At 41.0% G+C, this 22,672-nt stretch overlaps 1 protein-coding gene across 19 annotated transcripts in view; it reads right to left on the bottom strand.

The window, feature by feature from the left end:
- The window catches only part of LOC123517573 (calcium-dependent secretion activator-like), a 1,686,808-nt gene that overhangs the window by 1,080,855 nt on the left and 583,281 nt on the right, over positions 1 to 22,672 (bottom strand). For all 19 annotated transcript variants that reach the window (XM_045277817.1, XM_045277814.1, XM_045277824.1 and 16 more), the window contains one exon: positions 15,320 to 15,416. In XM_045277817.1, coding sequence (XP_045133752.1) covers positions 15,320 to 15,416 — 97 coding nt within the window. The remainder of the gene's footprint in view (positions 1 to 15,319; positions 15,417 to 22,672) is intronic.

The raw sequence follows: 22,672 nt of genomic DNA, 5'->3' as shown, positions 1-22,672 counted from the left end.
ATATATATATATATATATATATATATATATATATATATATATATATATATATATATATATATATATATATATATATATATATATATATATATATATATATATATATATATATATATATATATATATATATATATATATATATATATATATATATATATATATATATATATATATATATATATATATATATATATATATATATATATATATATATATATATATATATATATATATATATATATATATATATATATATATATATATATATATATATATATATATATATATATATATATATATATATATATATATATATATATATATATATATATATATATATATATATATATATATATATATATATATATATATATATATATATATATATATATATATATATATATATATATATATATATATATATATATATATATATATATATATATATATATATATATATATATATATATATATATATATATATATATATATATATATATATATATATATATATATATATATATATATATATATATATATATATATATATATATATATATATATATATATATATATATATATATATATATATATATATATATATATATATATATATATATATATATATATATATATATATATACAGTCGGCGCCTCTCGATGTGATCGCAGCTGCGAGCGTGCGGCAAATTTGCGTATTTGTCATTTCTTCACTGCAGCACCCTGAGAAACCGCCCAGGGGCAAAATGACTACATGGCAACTTGATCGACTTCACACCCGCGTCACTTTAGGCCACAGTAGCGGTTAGTTTTGAATACGGTTGACTGATAAGGACGCGTGCCTTCTCTTACGTGCCGCCGCCACTACCCCGTCCGCAACCCTGTGTTGCAAATGTAAATTGTGTTGCTGAAAGTTTACCGCAATGTCCAAAGCTTACACAAGTGAATATGATATTGTGTACGTGATTAAGGCCTATAGATTAGGGCGAAAAACCAAGGAAATTAGTCTTGAAACAGGGGTGAACCCAGTGACAGTCCGCCGCCTCGTGTTAAAATTTAAGGCGTCTGGAGAGCGTGAGATTCCCTACCACAAACATGGTGGGGGATGGCAACCTAAGATTAGTGACAGAACTCTGACTCACATAGGGCGCCAGTTGGATGCAAATCCCACCCTTACAGCACGACAGATTAAGGAACAGAATCCAGAACGATACAGAAAAATATCCAGAAAAAATTTGAATTTAAGAAATATCGTGCTTGCAACAAGGCTTTTGTTTCCGAGGCACAACGAAAAAAAGAGGCTGGCATTTGCACGTAAATACAGCACATGGACTGTAGATGAGTGGAGGAGAGTCTTATGGACTGATGAATCAGCATTCAGAGTCAGTGACACAAAAGCCAAGATGGTGTGGCGTTGGAAAGGATCAGACCCATACAGACCCAAAGTTTACAGCCAAGTCTACTAAACACCCTCCCACCCTTATGGTGTGGGGTGCATTCTCATATGGGGCCGTGGCTGAGCTGCATGTCCTCCCTAAAGGCCAGTCAGTCACCAAGGATGTCTACCGCAGTCTTTTAGACATTCATCTGGCTGACTGTTTTGCAGCGACTGGTGATGAGGTGCTGCAGCAGGACGGCGCCCCATGCCACACCGCACACACCGTCAAGGAATGGCTTGCTGCAAGTGAGGTAGAGTGCATTTCTGACTGGTCAGCCAACAGTCCAGACATATCACCCATTGAGAACCTCTGGGCTATTGTGAAGGGAAAGCTGAGAAAGGAAGACATTTCCACACTGCCAAAATTAGAGAGAGCACTTCGTCAAGCTTGGAGCAGCATACCACGAGAAACGGTGATGAAGCTCGCAGATTCTCTCCCTAGTTGTTTGAAGGAAGTGAAAAAACGAAAAGGATACTACATTAGTAAATAAAAGGTAAGTTAATAAATATCCACAACAATTTATGTTTCATTCTGTCTCGTAGTTTGACCATTTCTTTCAATCGAAATCATAATGTGTATATTGTTTAGCGCGCGATCACGTCGAGAGATGCCGACTGCATATATATATATATATATATATATATATATATATATATATATATATATATATATATATATAATTTTACTTCGTCAAATCACCCTCTGCCACGTGGAGCATTTCCCATGAGATGTCGCTGTCACTCAGTAGCTGTCAGTTGCTGGATCGTTCTCGGGCTGATCGGACGTTGTTTTTCGCCGTCTTCCACGAGTGTTTTCGGCGTCAGCAATTACCACACAGGTACATGGCCTTATACTCAGGTGGATCTATGGTATGGGTTGGGCCTACCATAGGGCATTGGTATGGGTTGGGCCTGCCAATTTGCCAAGTGTGATAGTGGGCTTGCACAGGCTTTCGGCTTGTTTTGGTGCAGGTCGGACGACATGTCGGAGCCGGAGCACCGCGCAGCCCAGCCACCTGAGGTTCCCTGCTTTTCCGCTGGTAGGCGGAGTACCACCAGATCTCCCAGGGCTAGAGAGAGGACGTCTTCCCGTGCTCCCAGTGGGAGCTCCAGTGGTTCCCCTGTGGGGCGGCAGGAGGGCCTCGGTCGCCGCTACGGTAACAACTACCCCCGTCGGCGCAAGGATCATGCTCGGCCCCAGGTTTCCCACACACGGGCCGAATTGCAAGAGCCTCCCTGGCAAGTGGTTGTAGATGAATTGGCTCGCTTAAAAGGGGCCCGAGGCGTTTTCGGGCTTTAGGGACTCCAGCAGTGAGGACGGGGAAGTTAGGGACCTTCCTCCGGGCAGCAGTGTTTTGCTGCAGGCTGCTAAGGATTTCGGGCCCTGTGACACGGTTTCTGAGGACATTGACCCACAAGTGGCGGCCATGGTAAATTGTTGGGTTGAGAAGGGGCTGCAAGAGGAAGACCACAAGGCGATTGTGGAGGACCCGGTCACCAGGCGTCCTAACAATTGCACTGCGCTTGTTCCTGTTGAGTGCAACCAGCAGATTCTGGGCGCTTTGAAAACGGAAGCACGGAGGACAGACTCCCGACTCAAAGACGTAAGTTCAGACATTGTTTCAGCTGGTTCTATTCTTACCAAGTCCCTAGTAGTGCTTGACAAGTTGGTGCAGGAGCTTGGGAACTCCGTGATTGCTCAGGAAGTAGGTAAGCTCAATGGTGTTTTGGCGCTGCTTGGACATGCCAATCATAATAACAAACTGGCGAGGCGGTTTGTGATGAAACGTGAACTTAACCAGAAATATGTGCACTTATGTTCTGACAAAGTTCCCATGACAAAGTTTTTGTTTGGGGACGATGTGTCACAATCAGCTAAACAGATTGAGGACATGGAGAAGCTGCGCACCAAGATCACTCCCAAGAAGAGTACTTTTGCATGGAAGTCTTCCAGTGGCAGGCCCAGGAGCTTCTGGGGTAGGTCCTCTTTTCGGAGCCATGCCACTCGGTTCCAGCCCTACGCCACGCAGCGGTGGGGTTACCGTGGGGGCCAGCGGCAGTTCTTGGCACGTCAGGACACGGAGCCAAAAAAAGGTCGGGGTCACCAGAGGCCCCGACCGTGAGTGAGGTTAGTACCCCTTTTGTAGCAGGCAGGTTACATTACTTTGTACATGAGTGGCAGGCTGTTACAAGTGACCCAGTTATCTTGGACATGGTGCAGCATTGTCACCTAGATATTAATGTTGATGATGTTAGACACTTATTTTCTCGGGAATTAACATATAAATTCAGGTTAGAAGAACAAGCTCTGGTTGATGAGGAGATCAGGAAACTTTTGGACCTTCATGTTATTGTTCCTACACAGAGGATGGCAGAACAAATTATTTCCCCCATTTTTTTGAGACCGAAAAAAGATGGTGGGTATAGGATGGTGTTAAACTTAAAGGAGCTTAACAAACATATTCCATACAAGCACTTTAAGATGGATAACTTTGAACAAGCCATAAGATTGATTAATGCAGGGGACTACCTAGCTTCAGTAGACCTTAGACATGCATATTACACTGTAAAGATTGCAGAGGAACAACAAAAAATTTTGTGTTTTCAGTGGAGGAACAATATTTACCAATTTACTTGTCTGCCTAACGGTATTTCTGAAGGGCCTAGAATTTTCACAAAATTAATGAAACCAGTATTTGCTGCATTGAGAGGAATGGGCTACTCTATCACCAGTTTCATTGATGACACACTGATTTGTAATAAGTATAAAGCTGGATGTATTGCTTGTGTAACTGATACTATTGACTTGTTGCACAGATTGGGATTTTGTATTAATGTACCAAAGTCAGTGTTGCAGCCCACTCAGTCAATTGAATATTTGGGGAACATCATTGACACTAATTCTATGACTGTTTCTTTACCGGAACGACGGATTCTGAAACTCACTCAAGCTTGTCAGAAACTTAAGAACAAAAGTCATGACAAGATTAGAGAAGTGGCTAGGGTTACAGGTCTTTTGGTTGCTGCCTTTCCAGCAGTGGAATTGGGAAAATTGCACTACCGACAATTAGAGGCAGCTAAAATTGCGGCTTTACAGTGTGCTCAAGGTAATTTTGACAGTTGCATGAAAATTACAGAGGGTATGCGGACGGACCTTCAATGGTGGCTCGAAAACACAACAACACAGGTTAGGAGAATTTTTCGTCCTGGTACTGATATTGACATTTACACTGATGCTTCCAACACAGGTTGGGGGGGACACGTGAATGCTCAGTCTATTTCTGGTACTTGGTCTCTAGCTGAAAGATTATTGCACATTAATGTTTTGGAGCTCAAAGCTATTTTGTTGGTGTTGCAAGGTTTTACACCACTTCTTTCAGGGAAACACATTAAAGTTTATTGTGATAACACCACTGCAATGACCTATGTGAATGAAATGGGTGGTACTAAATCTCTCACTTGCAATGACATTGCTATCCAGATCTGGGATTGGTGCCTCACTTCCAATGCTTGGATCACTTGTTCACATATTCCGGGCAAGGAAAACACTTTGGCAGACATGGCCTCGCGCTTGGTGAACGACAGGCATGAATGGAAGCTTGATCCACGTATTTTCCAACAATTGTGTAAAGTGTTTGGTACACCAACTATTGATTTGTTTGCCTCTAGGATAAATAACCAGGTACCTTCATATTGCTCATGGAGACCAGACCCAGGGCAATGCATGTGGATGCATTCTCTTTAAATTGGGCAAGATTCAAACTTTCTTACATTTTTCCTCCATTTTCGCTAATTGCTAGATGCCTGCAGAAGTTGAAAGCCGAAGGAGCCAGAGTGTGGATGGTTGTTCCCCTGTGGCAGTCCCAACCATGGATGGGCACGTTGCTCGGGATGCTCATCGATTACCCGCCTCATATCGCAGAAAACTGCGGTGCTTGTACACCCATCATCAGGGGAAGATCACCCGATCATGCGCAACACACATCTGATGGCGTGCCTTCTGTCAGGGAGCACTTACGAGCACGCGGAGTTTCTGAGGACGGTGCAAACATCATCTTGGCTTCTTGGAAACCAGGCACCGAGAAACAATACCGCCCGCACCTTAAGCGCTGGGCACAATTTTGTGTTAGAGGGAACGTTAGTGCCTGTAATCCCACTGTCGCGGACATTATAAATTTTTTGTCTGAAACTTTTAACAGGAATGTGGGTTATGAAACACTCAATACGGCCAGAAGTGCTCTCTCCTCTTTGGGCATTGTGGTGGATGGCTGTAGAGCGGGTAACCACCCTTTGGTCATCAGGTTCATGAGGGGTGTATTTAATTTGCGTCCACCCATACCTAGATACACTGCAACATGGGACGTTCAACCAGTCCTGCGGGAATTGAAATCCATGTACCCCTTGCATACTCTAACCCTTAGGGATTTAACTTTAAAACTGGTTATGCTGATGGCTCTAACCCAGGCTGCACGTGTACAAACTTTACATCTGTTAGTTACCACTGGCATTAGCATAGGAGAGGACTTTATTTCAGTTCGGTTACGGGGTCACATTAAGCAGTGTAGGGCCTCCTTTAATATTCGTTCAATTAAATTTCAAGCTTATTCCAGGGACACTAGTTTATGTGTTTGCGATACCTTACAGCATTACCTCGCAAGAACGGCGGAGATCAGACGGGAACTTTCCCGAGAGGATGCTGGACTTCTCCTCAGCTACGTCAGACCACACAAGTCGGTCACTAAGGACACCATTGCCCGTTGGGTTAAGGCGATGCTTAAAAGATCAGGTGTTGACACTACTACATTTACTGCTGGTAGTGTTAGGTCAGCGGCAGTGTCAAAGGCAAAGGCTATGTCAGTGCCTATTACTACTATAATGGCCAAAGCCGGCTGGACTCGGGCCAGTACTTTTGCTAAGTTTTATGACAAGCAAATTGTCCCACAACTAGATTCATTTCAGGAGGCTGTACTTGTGTAAATTATTGTAATATTGTTCCATTTCTTTGGGTTATTAATGGTTTGGAGATATGAGCATAGCGTGAGATTCACTGCCATTATGCACAGGTTTGCATAGGGGACTGAAAACTAGAAGCTTTGGTTTTTTCTACATTATGTGATATGTTGGTTTAAGTTTCTACTGTTCTGACATTTATGTAATATGTGAATCTTCAACTTTTGCTCAATGAAGTTTCAGGTTGTGAAATTGTGTTTTTTTTTTGGACCCTTTTGTCCACTTTTTCTTGGGGACATTTATTATGGCACGACACCCACATGGCTTCAAAGCCTCATGGGAAATGCTCCACGTGGCAGAGGGTGATTTGACAGTAAAATTAAAGTATGAGACTTACCTCTGGTTGGTTGAAGTATGCTTAGAATTTTATGAGTCAAATCACCCTGCCGTCGTGGAGATTTCACATGCCCTCCTCTTCCCGCCCTGTTTTATCTTGATGTACAAGGCTTGTACTTTTGATCAGTTTGTTATTTAGTGTCATGTGGGTGTTCGTGGCTACAAAGTCTGACAGCTACTGAGCGACAGCGACATCTCATGTGAAATCTCCACGACGGCAGGGGTGATTTGACTCATAAAATTCTAAGCATACTTCAACTAACCAGAGGTAAGTCTCAGATACTTCTTAAATATATATATATGCCGACTGCATATATATATATATATATATATATATATATATATATATATATATATATATATATATATATATATATATACATATATATATATATATATATATATATATATATATATATATATATATATATATATATATATATATACGGTAATACTCCGCTTAACGAACGTTCATTTGACAAATTTCCGGTTTAACCTACTATATAAAGTTAGACCAAAAAGTCCGCATAACAACAACCACATCCGTTTTAGCGAATTTTCTGGGTTTGAATTTGCCAGGTGAGGAACCGAACGCAGTAGTTTCGCTGTGATTGGCTGGCTCCCCGCCTCTGTCTCTAGCGCTCCTGGAGCTGGATCCAAGATTCTTTAACAACATCAAAGCAACCTCCTGCAGCGAAATGGCATCCATGAACGCTTGGAGGGACGGTGACAAGGTTGCTATCAGGTTGCTCTGAGGTTGCTGAGAACACCACCTCTGGAGGTGGTGTTACTGTCTCTTATATATGCATTTATGTTCACAAAACAACATTTCTATAAGCTTTTTACAAACCTTGCCCCCAAGAAAGGATTGTTTTGTAATGCATAAACTGAAATCTTACATGGAATACCAAAAAATAAAGCAGAGATGAGATGAGCCACAGACAAAGCAGGAGACTCGCGGCTACTCGGCCACTTCTTCTTCTTGTGACCCTTTGCTTACGTGTTACTTTCATCATGATGTTTATGTTTTCACTCCTCTATTGCCTGCTATAATGGATATCATATCTTAGTATTCATATACGCTCATGCCACGAGGATAACCTCGACTCTGTGGCACTGAGTGATAGTGAATTATCAATGAAATACGTGGTATTTTATTAGTAATTCACTATCACTCAGTGATAGTAAGATTTCACTTTATGCATTACAAAACAATCATTTCTTGGGGGCAAGGTTTGTAAAAAGCTATTAGAAACGTTGTTTAGTGAACATAAGTGTGAGAATGTGAGAGAATTTGTACATAGCTCCTCTAAACTTCCAGTGACTCATATGACATCATAAAAGTAGTGGTACATCGGTGGCCCAATATGCTGCCAAACGTATTTATATATATATATTTTTTTTTTAACCCATGTGGTATGTTGGGGACCAGCCCAGAACGCATTATTTCCTATGGGAAAATTTTGTCTGCTTTACGAATTTTCATTCTACGAACAGCTTTGACTATTACTGTATATAAATTTATATATATATATATATATATATATATATATATATATATATATATATATATATATATATATATATATATATATATATATATATATATATATATATATATATATATATATATATATATATATATATATATATATATATATATATATATATATATATATATATATATATATATATATATATATATATATATATATATATATATATATACACACAGGAAACCCAGTATAACGAACATTTACACAACGAATTTTCGCCACAACGAATGTTTTGTTTTATTACCCTTAAATTACATAATGAGCACCAAACCCCGCTATAACAAAATGTTTATTGGAGCAATTTTGGCTGAGTTTGAAAATGCCACTGAATCACCACCACCACCATCCACTACTGCGTCCGAATTTGACGCGTTATGATTTTTTTTTTTACAGTAAGTCCTTGTTATACAGTATATATATATGCATTCCTGAAAATCTTACCGCAAATTGAAATTACTGTATACCGAACCCATTATAACATGTGAAAATAGGGGATGTGTTCCAGCACATTGAAAGTCACCCGTACAGACATGAAATTACATGAAATAGTCATACAAAGAAATGTAAAGTACTGCACAAACGAAACAAACAAAATGTTTTTATTTACCTTTCACTTGCCATGTATTCTATCAGATAATGTCCCTCCCGAGGATAAGTGACAGTAGGAATGTAAGCCCTTACTCATAATATCAACAAAAATCACGCTGTAAGGATTTCACTTGTGTTCAGAGGGAAATGCGGGAAGAGATTGTTGTGGTGGCCGCGCGGCATGGTGGCACTACAGTACGGTGCAAATAAAACACGAGCGGATACCGTATGTGTGAATTTTTCTTACAGTAAATCGATTTGAGAGTAGTAATTACCAGAAACCATAACTTTGAATTTACCAGATAACGAAGTACTGTATAGGGAGAACTAACTGTATTTTATTTAATTTTATCTTTTGTTTACCTTTTTTTTTAATCATCCTAGGACCCCGTACAACGAATTTTCGCATAACAAACACTTTTTTTTTAACCTAACCCATTTGTTATGTGGGATTTGCCTGTATATATATATATATATATATATATATATATATATATATATATATATATATATATATATATATACGAATGTGTGTGTATGTGCGTATGTGTGTTTTGCGCGGGCTGGCTTTGTGAGTGTGGCACGCCGCGTGGGGGAGAGAGTCTGCAAGAGAGCAAGTGCAAGGTAAGACAGTGAGATGCACGCTCTTTAATTAAGACGTGTTGCCTGCTGTTGTGGTCTGTTGTGCCCGCCCCTGGGAACGCCTGTGAGGGCCTGAGTGCCCTGTGTGTGTGTGTGTGGAGGCTACCCTGTGATGTACTGTGAACTGAGGACTCAGTAAAGGATGTGAGTAAGCTGGTGTTTCTCTGTCCGGCGTTGCCCGCCATTACCCGCCATTGTGTACCTCGTGTTGGTGTGCTCCTGTGTGCTCCGGACCCTTGAAAACGAAGCTGATGCAGCCAGTCAAAGCTGATAACCACGGGTGAGAAGGTAACAGTGGTGTCAGGAGTGAGGACATAGGAGCGGGGGAGGAGTTAGTCACTGTATTACTGGCTAACTTCTCTGATAAGGCTCAAAATATATCCACCGGCACGCCAGTTGGGGCGTGTGAAGAGGTGCAGCGGACCAAGGTCTGGCGGCAGGGAGAGTGGCCGCGTGTGGCGGGCCCGCTGCCGGGCTTCCTGGAGGACTTGGCGCAGCGGAGCGCCACCCACCTGATTGAGGCACAGACGGAGCGGGTGCGTGACATCCTTAGTCACCATACTGATGTGTTTAGTCATGGCGACTTGGATCTGGGCCGCACGTTGCTTGTCAAGCACACCATCAACACCGGAACGAGTGCGCCCATCAAGTGCCCGCCTCGTCGTGTTGCACCGGTCCGCCATGAAGAGATGCAGCACACAGTCAATGACCTGGAGGCGCAGGGGGTGACAGAACAGTCAGACAGTCCGTGCTCGTCAGCTGTAGTCCTGGTGAAGAAGAAGGACGGCTCACAGCGCTTCTGTGTGGACTACCGAGCGCTGAATGACATGACTGTGAAGGATTCTTACTCCCTGCCGAGGATTGACGATAAGCTGGACGCTCTGGTGGGGGCCCACTGGTTCTCCACCCTGGATCTGAAGTTGGGTTATCACCAGGTGAAGATGGCGGATGAGGACAAGCCAAAAACAGCCTTCTCCTTCGGGCAGGGGCTGTGGCAGTTCAACGCCATGCCCTTTGGCCTCTGCAATGCCCTGGCTGTTTTGAGCGTCTCATGGAACGGGTGCTGGATGGACTGCAGTGGAAGACGGCCCTTGTATACCTGGACGACGTCATCGTGTTCAGGGGCACCTTTGAGCAGGAGCTGACGCGGCTGGAGGAGGTTCTGCAGCGCCTGAGGAAGGCTAATCTCAAGCTCAGCCCGAAGAAGTGCTTCCTGTTCCAGCTTGAGGTGCCATTCCTGGGGCACGTGGTGAGCCAGGAGGGCATGCGCACGGACCTGCAGAAGGTGGCGGCAGTGGAAGACTGGTCGGTCCCCTCCAGTGTGGCTGAGGTGCAGAGTTACGTGGGCCTGTGCACCTATTACCGCCGCTTCGTGCCTGACTTCGCCACAGTGGCTGCCCCTCTGCGCCGCCTCACCAAGAAAGGGGCACACTTCCAGTGGGACGAGGCATGTCAGGCCGCATTCGAGGGCCTGAAGAAGGCGCTGACGGAGGCGCCGGTGCTGCCTTACCCTGACCCGAAGCTGCCATACCTGTTGGACACCGATGCCAGAGCTGAAGGCGTCGGGGCGGTCCTGTCACAGGTGAGGGACGGGAAGGAGCATGTGGTGGCATATTACAGCGCCAAGTTTAGCAAGCCCGAATGCAACTACTGTGTAACCCCCCAAAAAATGCTAGCAGTTTTGAAGGCACCGGAACACTTCCAGCCCTACCTCTACGGCGCTGAGTCCACTGTCTGCACCGATCACGCCGCTCTGCAGTGGTTGAAGTCGTTGAAGGTGCCGGAAATACAGTTAACGCAGTGGCTGGGCCGGTTGGAGCAGTTCAACTACCATATCGTGCACCAACCTGGGCGTGTGCATGGCAACGCTGACATCCTGAGCCGATGCCCGTGTGAGGCAGGTTGCTCACACTGCTCTGCAAAGGAGCCATACGCCCTTCGTCCACACCCGCGTGAGGCCGACTCACCTGGCGCCCCTTCAGACGTCACATGCTGTCGCTTGCGGGTGCCTGCAGGTGCCGCTGAGTGCGATGAGCGGTGGCGGGCAGCGCAGCACATGGACTCCAATCTTGCACCCATTGTCCGCTGGCTGGAGGCTGGTGGCGAATGGCCCGGCTGGATAGAAGTGGCAGCGGAGAGCCCTGCCACTAAGTGCTTGGCTGACCAGTGGGAGGCATTGCGAATGGACGAGCGGGGAGTGTTGGTGAAGCGCTGGGAAGCAGCTGGGGGTGTGGGGAGCGATGCGTGGCTAGTGGTGGTGCCCCGTGCCTTACATGCTGAGGTGTTGAAAGAGCTGCACGGGGGAGTGACGAGCAGTCATGTGGATGAGCAGTGCACATTACACCGTCTCCGCTAACGCTGCTACTGGGTGGGCATGCGAAGTGACGTGCGTGAGTGGTGCAGGGCGTGTGACGTGTGTAGTGCTATGAAAGGGTCCGCCCGCAGAAACCATGCTCCGTTGCAGTTGTACACAGTGGGAGCACCAATGGAGCGAGTAGCTGTTGATATAGCCAGGCCGTTTCCCGTTACGCCCTGTGGGAATCGTTATATATGTGTGGCCATGGATTATTTTACAAAGTGGCCTGAAGCGTATGCGCTCCCGAACCATGAGGCAGAGACGGTAGCAGAAGTGTTAGTGAGTGAATTCTTCGCCCGTTTTGGTGTGCCAGCCGAGCTGCACAGTGACCATGGCCGACGAGTGTTGCACTCTGCTGGGGATACACAAGACTCGGAACACGCCTCTCCACCCCCAGAGTGACAGGATGGTGGAAAGGTTCAACCGGACCCTTCTGCAGCAGCTAGCGAAGTACTGTGGGGCGGGACAGGATGATTGGAACTTTAAGTTGCCCGCCATGCTGATGGCTTACCGCTCCACAGTGCACGAGGCGAACGAGCACACTCCCGCCTGCCTGATGTTCGGTCGGGAGCTCTGCCTGCCCGTGGACTTGGCCACCGGGCGCACACCTGATGTGCATCTCCCTACTGTGGACTTGGGCTTCACAGCCAGTCAAAGTGGAGAACCAAGGCTGAGAAGGTAACAATATATAATATACACAGTAATACTCCGCTTAACGAACATTCGTTTAACGAATTTCCGGTTTAACGTACTATATAAAGTTAGACCAAAAAGTCCGCATAACGACAACCACGTCCGTTTTAGCGAATTTTCTGGGTTTGAATTTGCCGAGTGAGGAACCAAACGCGGTAGCTTCGCTGTGATTGGCTGGCTCCCCGCCTTTGTCTCTAGCGCTCCTGGAGATGAATCCAAGATTCTTTAACAACGTCAGAGCAACCTCTTGCAGCGAAATGGCATCCATGAACACTTGGAGGGATGGTGACAAGGTTGCTATCAGGTTGCTCTGAGGTTGCTGGGACCACCACCTCTGGAGGTGGTGTTACTGTCTTATATATGCATTTATGTTCACAAAAACATTTCTATTAGCTTTTTACAAACCTTGCCCCCAAGAAAGGATTGTTTTGTAATGCATAAAGTGAAATCTTACATGGAATACCAAAAAATAAAGCAGAGATAAGATGGGCCACAGACGAAGCGGGAGACTCGCGGCCACTCGGCCACTTTTAACTCTTCTTGTGACCCTTTTGCTTGCGTGTTACTTTCATCATGATGTTTATGTTTTCACTCCTCTATTGCCTGCTATAATGGATATCATATCTTAGTATTCATATACACTCATGCCACGAGGATAACCTTGACTCCGTGGCACTGAGTATGTATGCACATACTGATTACACTTGGAAATTCCTTAAATGAATGTGAACAAATAGTGTTCTACCCACAAACGACTCTTCCTCTTTGCAATGCAAAAAACCAGAAGTCTCTAGGTGCTATGGTTATCAAAATATCACAGGTTGAATGAGGTGGTATCATCGGTGTATGTGGCCTTGCGTCCGATTCAGTTCAGTGACCTTGGCTAGAACGATAGAAAACGTGCCCCTTGTATCCACTCTCTCTCTCTCTCTCTCTCTCTCTCTCTCTCAATCAAAATGTTTGCAAAGTGATCTAATTTGTATATTTTTGCAAAAAATATATATAAAATACACACAATAGGAGTTGCTGGTGGTGGTGGTGGAATGTTGTCCCCCTCGGTGGTTGAACCTTCTATATCCGTATCAGAGCCCAGAACATCACTATCTTTGCTCTCTATTATTGTAGAAACTGGTAATTCCAAAGCCCTTCTGATACCACTCTCATTCAAAAGTTGTCTCCCAGCAACATGGCGAGAGACCCGAGGTGTAGAAGGCGCACGGGAGAGGTGGCAGAATAGGACACTGTGAAATCACTGTCGCTCCCACCATCCATCGTGGGAGTTGGTGACACAGTAACGTATAGCATATGCTTACTCCTGATGACTGTTGCCAGTTCACACACACACACACACACACACACACACACACACACAAAAAAAAAAAAAAAAAAAAAAAGCCAAAATATAGCCCAAAACACCTGAACGTCTATCAACGTGCACCAAGTCTTGCGTGATGAACGTCTATCGACATGTCCCAAGTTTTAGCGGTTAAAATCATTATTGGAGTCGAATGTAGTATCAGAAATAAGATCACGATGCAGCAGCCTAGCCCTCGCACAAATTATGCCCTCTGACAAAGAATCACCAGCCATCTGCCTTTGGTTTATCCAATCAACAATTTTTCCATTTCTTCCACTGCCACAGGTCGCTTAAATTGCCTTTTCACACTAATCACCACATCAGCTCTTTTAATGAGCTCTGTCTTCTTCAGTATTTTGGCTACTGTAGATTTAGCCATACAGTACTCAGTTGCATGATCAGTTATTCTTCCTCCTTTCTCGTATTTATCAATAATCTCCTTTTTCCTTTCGATGGTTATCACTACATTCTTTCTTGTAGGCTTATTCTCACCACTAACAAACCTCTTCGGTGCCAGTGTAAGCTTCTAAATGCAAAAAAAACTGCGACAGTGAAGTATCAACTGGCTGCAGTGGCCCGAAGGGGCGCATGGGGCGGCGGGAAGAGAGAGAACCGTTGTTTACAGCCATGTGGACAGACATTTGACTAATAGGTAATTTTTTATAGTATTAAGTCAAACTTTTGCGTTCGACTGTTGAAAAGTTTGACTATTGAGTCTCCACTGTATGTATGTATGTATATATATATATATATATATATATATATATATATATATATATATATATATATATATATATATATATATATATATATATATATATATATATATATATAGTACATGCATATATCTTTAAAAAATGGATATTCTTTATCATGCCCACATCTAAGGTAATTTCTACCTATGCATCTCAAATATACTATGTATGTGACTTCATTATAATAAGAAAGGGATTGCATTTACCTATTCCAAAAGATTTGACAATTTGCTTCTAAGGACAAAATAACCAGAGATTACAATAATCTATTAATTGAAAAGCATTTTAAATTTCAGTATTCACCTTATGTAATAATGAAATGGAAAATATGAAAACTTCAGTTATCATTTCCCTCAATGTAAAGCTCATCTATTTTTGCTAAATAAAATATATCACATGCAACATAACTCACCTTACCTGGATCATGTCACATTTGCTGAAATACATCTATCATTTAATAGGGACAATAGGTTAATACATCTAATGAAGTTACGTTAAACATTGGCTTGGGAGGACACTTGTTGGTGCTTACATGATTGCACCTCCTATCATTTCCTTGAATGAAGGAGCTTCATGTAGAAAGTCTTACCTCAAGAGCGAAGGACAGGACAACATCCATCTTGGAAAGCGTCACTTCGTTGTCCATACTGTCACTATCACGCCCACTTAACGAGCTCTGAGACCTGCTGTTCATGGGATTGGGAGTACGTGTTAGCTCAAGTTTGTCACAGAATTATGAAATAGAAAAAGGGAGGGATTATTAGTATGAAATCTATCTAATCAAATACATATTCTATGAACAACACAATGTCAAAATTTAATGGAACTGGCATGTAAAATAATCAATTCAAGATATAAGAAAATTTACTTGACATATTATGGCATATGCATAAATAAAATACAATTCTAAAATGTTTAGAGATGTATATTGAGTGCTGAATAAGAATTAATGTTTATTGTATCCTTAAAAGCACATATGTATGCAAGCAAACTTAAAGAAAATGTATACAACTGACATTAGTATTCATAGACACAGGTACATTCATTATGAGACACATGCTTAGAATATTTCTTAAGAGCAGATGTGTTTTCTGAATAAAGACAAAATATGCTTGCATTTCAGTGTACAGCCATTTCCTTTCCATAAGGATTACTTGAGTAGAAAAGCATAACCTTTCATTTTTAAAAGCTATAATTTAAAACCTGTTATTTAAGGTGGCCACTGTAAATATCAACTTTCCCATGATAAATATCAGACAATCTTATCATTGAATAAATCAAAAGTAGTGGAATTACTTCCCAATATGTTTTTAATCTAAGTGATATAGTTGATGACAGCTATGCACTTGCAACATGCCTTTAGATCAACTAATAATGATCTAATAGAGCTAATTCATTATTCATAAATTCATAAAATGTCCTTATATGCAAGGTGCACATCCAAAACTGGGTTATCATGCAACATGACTGACAAAATACCAGTTACACATTAATATGGTTTCTGTTCTAACCCATGCCCTTACACGCACATGTATTAATATTTCAGTTTCTAATCTGAATGCACAGGTTGTGAGCAAGGAACATCCATAACTTTATAACTTTATTAGATAAAAAGATATGAAGTCAGAACAACACAAGCTTAGTTTAAATCCTGTAGTCCATAGGTAGATAATACACATGCAAACGTGCACACACACACACACACACACACACACACACACACACACACACACACACACACACACACACCAAGTGGACAATGAGTATCTGATCCTGAGAAGAATATGCCAGTCGAAGCACAAGATCGCATAGTAAGAAGCTGAGGAAGGGAAGATGTGTAAGAGATATTAAAAAGTATAGTTTCACGCAAAGATGTGGAACAGTTTGAATAAAGAAGTAGTGTCTGCAACGAATGTGCATAGTTTTAAAGAAAGACTGGATAAGTGTAGATATGGAGACGGGGCCACACAAGCATAAAGTCCAGGCCCTGTAAAACTACAACTAGGTAAAATACACACACACACACACACACACACACACACACACACACACACACACACACACACACACACACATATGAGACTGAGGAAGTGGTTCATAACCCAGAAAAGTACAGCAAGAAAGGACTAAAGAAACTTACGTATGAGCGGAATGTAATGTATTCCAACATAAATGGAGTGATATCGGGGATTTTAGAACTCAACGATTACTTGAGGGACAAGAACCCAGATATTGTGGGTCTTACTGAAACAAAACTGAGAGAGGGAGAAGACCTGATGATGGTTGGAGAAGGAAATATAATGTTTGGAAAAGAAATAGAGTAGGTAAGATGGGAGGAGGAGTGATGTTGCTGGTTAAAAAGATATAAAGGTGGATCAAGTGAAAGAAGGTATGGGAAAGGCAGAAGTGCTAAAGATCAGAGCAGAAACTAATGAAGGAAAAAGAGGCACTACATAGTGGTGTACGTACCACCTAAGACAAATGCATGGTCAGTACAGGAATATGAAGAAATGATAAGTGATACAGGAACATGTCTGGAAGAAATGTTGGGTGGCTGTGAACGAACTATAATGATGGGAGATTTTAATTGTAAAGAGGTGTGTTGGGAGGACTGGTCAATGGAAGGATCAGAGACAACATGGGGAAATACACTATTGACACTGGCAATGGAAAATGTGTTAACTCAGTGGGTCAAAGAAGATACTAGGTTTGGAGGAGAGGGAGCATCGTCAAGACTGGACTTGGTCTTTAGTACAGAGCCAATGGTCATTGAGGAGATGAGGGTGGAGTGCCCTTTAGCAAAGAGTGATCATGCAGTTTTGGAGTTCAAGGTGATAGACGAAGAGAAATCTAGAAGAAATGAAGAATATAAAGTGGGAAGATGGAATTATGCCAAGACAGATTTTGGAAACCTAAAGAAATTCTTTCAAGAGACAAATTGGATGAAATTCAAGAGTGCTAAGGAGCAAATGAAAAGTGGAAGGAATTTATAAAAATATACAAAGAAGGTGAGAAAAATTTGTACCAATAAGACAACATAGAGAAGTTGGAAAGCAGGACTGGTTTAACGATAGATGTGAAAAGGCTAGAACAAGAAAAGAGGATGCATGGAAGAGGTGGAGAAGGAAAAGACGGATTAAGCAGTGGGAAAGTTACAAAAGAGCAAGAAATGAATATGTGTTGATTAGAAGAGAAGAAAGAAAGAAACAAGAAAAGGATATAATTGATAAATGTAAAGACCAACCAAGGCTTTTTACAGACATGTGAACAACAACATCAAAAATAGAGAAAGTATTGAAAGTTTAGAAGTAAATGGAGTATGCAGTGAAGATCCCAGGAAATGGCAGAGGCTATGAATGGATGCTTTCGGAAGGTATTCACAAAGGAGACTGCTTTTGACAAACCACTGGTAATGGAACAGAAAGGGATTATGAAGGAGTTTCAAGTAACTGTGGAGGAGATCAAGAACATGATGGGGAGTTTAGAAGTGAGAAAAGCTGTGGGACCTGATGGGGTATCAGGATGGATTTTAAGAGAATGCAGGGAGCAACTGGCAGAAAAAGTTTGTGAAGTAATTGATGCCTCATTAAGGGAAGGTGTAGTGCCCCAAGACTGGAAAAGAGCTAACATTGTCCCAATCTATAAATCAGGTAACAAGAGAGACCCATTGAACTATAGACCAGTGTCACTTACAAGTGTGGTAGCTAAGATGTGTGAGAGGGTGGTGAAGAATAGATGGACAGACTTCTTGGAGAAAATGACATACTTTGTGAGTGTCAATTTGGTTTTAGAAAAGGGCGTTCATGCACGACAAACCTGATATGTTACTATTCGAGGGTGATAGATGTAATACAGGAAAGAGATGGTTGGGCTGATGGAATATATCTGGATTTAAAAAAGGCCTTTGATAAGGTACCACACCGGAGACTGATCTGGAAACTTGAAATGGTAGGAGGAGTGCATGGCAGTTTACTAAAATGGATGGAAGACTTTTGGTAGGAAGAGAAATGAGAACAATAATTAAGGACAGACCATCAGAATGGGGATTGGTGGAGAGTGGAGTTCCACAGGGATCAGTGTTGGCACCAGTAATGTTCGCGGTCTACATAAATGACATGGTGGATGGGGTGTCCAGTTATGTGAGCCTATTTGCAGACGATGCAAAATTGTTAAGAAAAGTGAGATGTGACAAAGATTGCGAACTACTCCAGGAAGACTTGGACAGAATATGGAAATGGAGCTGTACATGGCAAATGGAGTTCAACACGACAAAATGCAAGAAAATAGAGTTTGGCAAGAGTGAAAGAAGAATCAGGAGTATGTACAAGATAGGAAATGAAGACATAAAACCAGTCATGAAGAAAAAGACCTTGGGGTGACAATTACCAATGACCTATCGCCAGAGAGACATATAAACAAAATAATTGGAGAAGTATTGAACTTATTGAGGAACATAAGAGTGGCGTTCAGATATTTAGATGAAGAAATGATGAAGAAAATAATTACTGCAATGATAAGACCGAGGCTTGAATATGCAACAATACAGTGGGCTCGAACTTAAAGAAACACATAAGGAAACTAGAGAAAGTACAGAGGGCTGCAACAAAATGGTGCCTGACTTAAGAGATTTGACTTATGAAGACAGACTGAAAAGAATGCAACTTCCGACCCTGGAAAACAGAAGAGAAAGGGGAGACCTGATAGCAATATACAGAGTGATGATTGGCATGGAAAAATGGATAGGGAAGATCTGTGTATGTGGAATGAAAGAATGTCGAGAGGGCATGGGAAAAACTAAAATGGCCACTTATAGGAGAGATGTGAAAAATATAGCTTCCTCATAGAAGGGTGGAAGCATGGAATAGTTTAGACGTGGAAGTGGTCAACGCAAGGAATATTCATGATTTTAAGAAAAGCTGGACATTAATAGATATGGAGACGGGACAACACGAGCATAGCTCTTTTCCGTATGTTACAATTAGGTAAATACAATTAGGTAAATACACACACACACACACACACACACACACACTCCCGAGAATCAGCTGATCTTCAATACCTTTGTTTGGGTTTACAGTGGCCTGGGCAAAAGTGTGGACTCATTTTTTTTCATGAATACAGTGTTAAATAATAATGAGTGAGAAAGATATTCCATCTAAATGCAGGTATGTGACAAGAGAAAGAATGAAAGCTGATGATGACAATGTTGGTGAGGGAGAAAGAGAATTTGAAGGCTTTGATACGGACAAACTTCACTATTTGATAGAGTCTTAACTATCGAACGAAATTAGATAAATTGATAAAAGAGAGTATGGGAATGAAAGAGAATGAAGAACAGGATAAAGAGCTCCAGAAATTGAAAGAAAGGATAAAAAGAGTGGAAGAAAACGAAACTAGGCTAAGAACCGAAAATGAAGAATTAAAAGTCCAAATAGCGAACTATAAGAAATTGATGGAAGAAGGACTGTAAAGCCGAGAAAGAAAAAGAGAAGCTCAAAGATCTAGTTAACAAAGAAGAAAGAGTACAAGACGTGATTAAAAAAAAAAGTACAAGCATGGAGAATCCAAGATAAGAAAGACAAGGAATCATTTCAAGAAGTATTTCAAGAACAGTTAAAAGAAAGAGATGAAAATATGACAAGCAAAATGATAGGAGTCCTCAAGAAAAAAGAAAATTTAGTAAGAGAAATTGCGGAAAAAAAGAAGAGTGTAATTATTTTGGACTGAAAGAAAAAATGTTAAATATAGACCAAGAAGGAAAAGACGAAATGAAATCAGTAAAAGACCTACTAAAACATCTGAATGATGAGGATAGACAGAACTTAGAAGAGGAAGTAGAAGAAATCCATAGAATGGGACCATATCAAGAAGGAACAGTGAGACCAATTAAGATATTACTAAAATCACAAGCAGCAGCAGAAGTACTATATAGAAAACGAAACTCAGAGAAACAGAAGGTTGCAAAGATATATATATAAAGAAAAATAGAAACGAGGAGGAAAGGAAGAGACACAATGAACTGGTGGCAGAAGCAAGAGAAAAAAATAATGAAAGGTCAGAGGAGGAGAAGAAGGCATTTTTTTGGAGAATTATAGGAGACAGGATAAGGAAATGGTATATAAAAGAGAAAGAAGAGAAAAGAATAGAGCAAATTTAACTAAAAATGATAAGAACAAGAGATTAAAAATGATGTATTAAAACATAGATGGGATTTTATCTAATAAATTAGAATTAAGAGATTACATAAAGAAAGAAGAACCAGATATTGTATGCCTGGTGGAAACAAAGTTAAATGAGGCAATAAAAATAGACATAGATAAAAGGAGTTAACAATCATTGGAACATATGTACCACCAAAAACAAACTCATGGACTAACCAAGAATATAGAAACATGATAGATGACACAATAAGGAGTCTTACAAGAATCATTAAGGAAAGGAGAAAAGTGATATTGATAGGAGATTTCAACTGTAAGGAGGTAGACTGGGAAAATTATGAAAGTGGTATGGGGGAAGATGCCTGAGGAGATAGATTCCTGAACCTAATGATAGATAATTTGATGGTCCAAAGAGTAAAGGAAAACACGAGATTCAGAGGAAACGATGAGCCGGCAAGATTAGACCTAGTTTTACAAGGGATATACCAATTAACGATGATATAAGATACAAGTGCCCATTGGGAAAGAGTGACCATGTAATATTAGAAATGGATATAGAAGAAGGAAAGGAAGATAGAGATGAATCATACAAAGGAGACCGATTAAATTACAGAAAGGCTGATATTGAGAATCTCAAGAACTATTTTAAAACGTAAACTGGGAGGAGATGGAAAACTCATTAACGGTTCAAGAGAAATATAACTTATTTTTGGAAATATACAAAACTGGGGTCAGGAATATGTTCCAAATATAGACCTAAAGAAGAAGGAAAGAAAGATTGGTTTAATGCAAGATGTGCTAGGGCAAAGGAGAAACGAGATGGAGCATGGAAAAGGTGGAGAAGAAACAGAAATCCAGAAAATAAGGAAAACTTCAAAACAGCAAGAAATGAATATGCTAAGGTGAGAAAGGAAGAAGAAAAGAACTATGAAAAGGACATTGTCGAAAAATGTAAGGAACAACCAAAATTGTTCTACAGATTCATAAATGGAAAAATAAGACAAAAAGAAACAATAGAAAGGTTAAAAGGAGAAAACGGAATGGTGGAAGACCCAAAAGTATGGCAGAACTGTTAAATAGTAAATTTCATGAGGTCTTTACTAAGGAATCCAAATTTGAAAGACCACAGGGTAATAGAGAGACTGTCTATATGAAAGAGATTAAAGTAACCAAGCTTGAAATAAAAAGTTGATGACGGAATTGGATGAGGAAAAGGCAATGGGACCGGATGAAGTCTCAGGCAGAATACTGAAAGAATGTAGGAAGAACTAGCAAGTCCAATATACAACATCATAAAATGCTCAATAGAAATGGAACAGTGCCAGTGGAGTGGAAAAGAGCTGAGGTGGTTCCCATATATAAGAGCGGAAGGAAGGAAGAACCTTTAAATTACAGACCGGTATCACTAACTAGTGTAATATGCAAGATGTGTGAAAAGTAATAAAGAAACAATGGATCGAGTTTCTTGAAGACAACAAAATATTATCAAATAGCCAATTTGGTTTTAGAAAAGGTCGGTCATGTGTGACAAATTTATTGAGTTTCTACTCTAGAATAGTTGATAAAGTACAAGAGAGAGAGGATGGGTTGACTGTATTTATTTAGATCTAAAAAAGGCTTTTGATAAAGTGCCACATGAAAGATTACTATGGAAGTTAGAGGAGAAGGGTGGCTTAAAAGGAAGCACATTGAGATGGATGAAGAATTACTTAAGGGGAGAGAAATAAGGACGATAGTTAAAGATATGAAGTCCAAGTGGAGAACAGTAGACAGCGGAGTGCCAC

This window comes from Portunus trituberculatus, chromosome 42, assembly GCF_017591435.1.
Source record: "Portunus trituberculatus isolate SZX2019 chromosome 42, ASM1759143v1, whole genome shotgun sequence".
In the NCBI taxonomy this organism is placed as follows: Eukaryota; Metazoa; Arthropoda; class Malacostraca; order Decapoda; family Portunidae; genus Portunus; species Portunus trituberculatus.
Note: the sequence above shows the minus strand (reverse complement) of the source record. Positions and strands in the feature narration are given on the sequence as shown.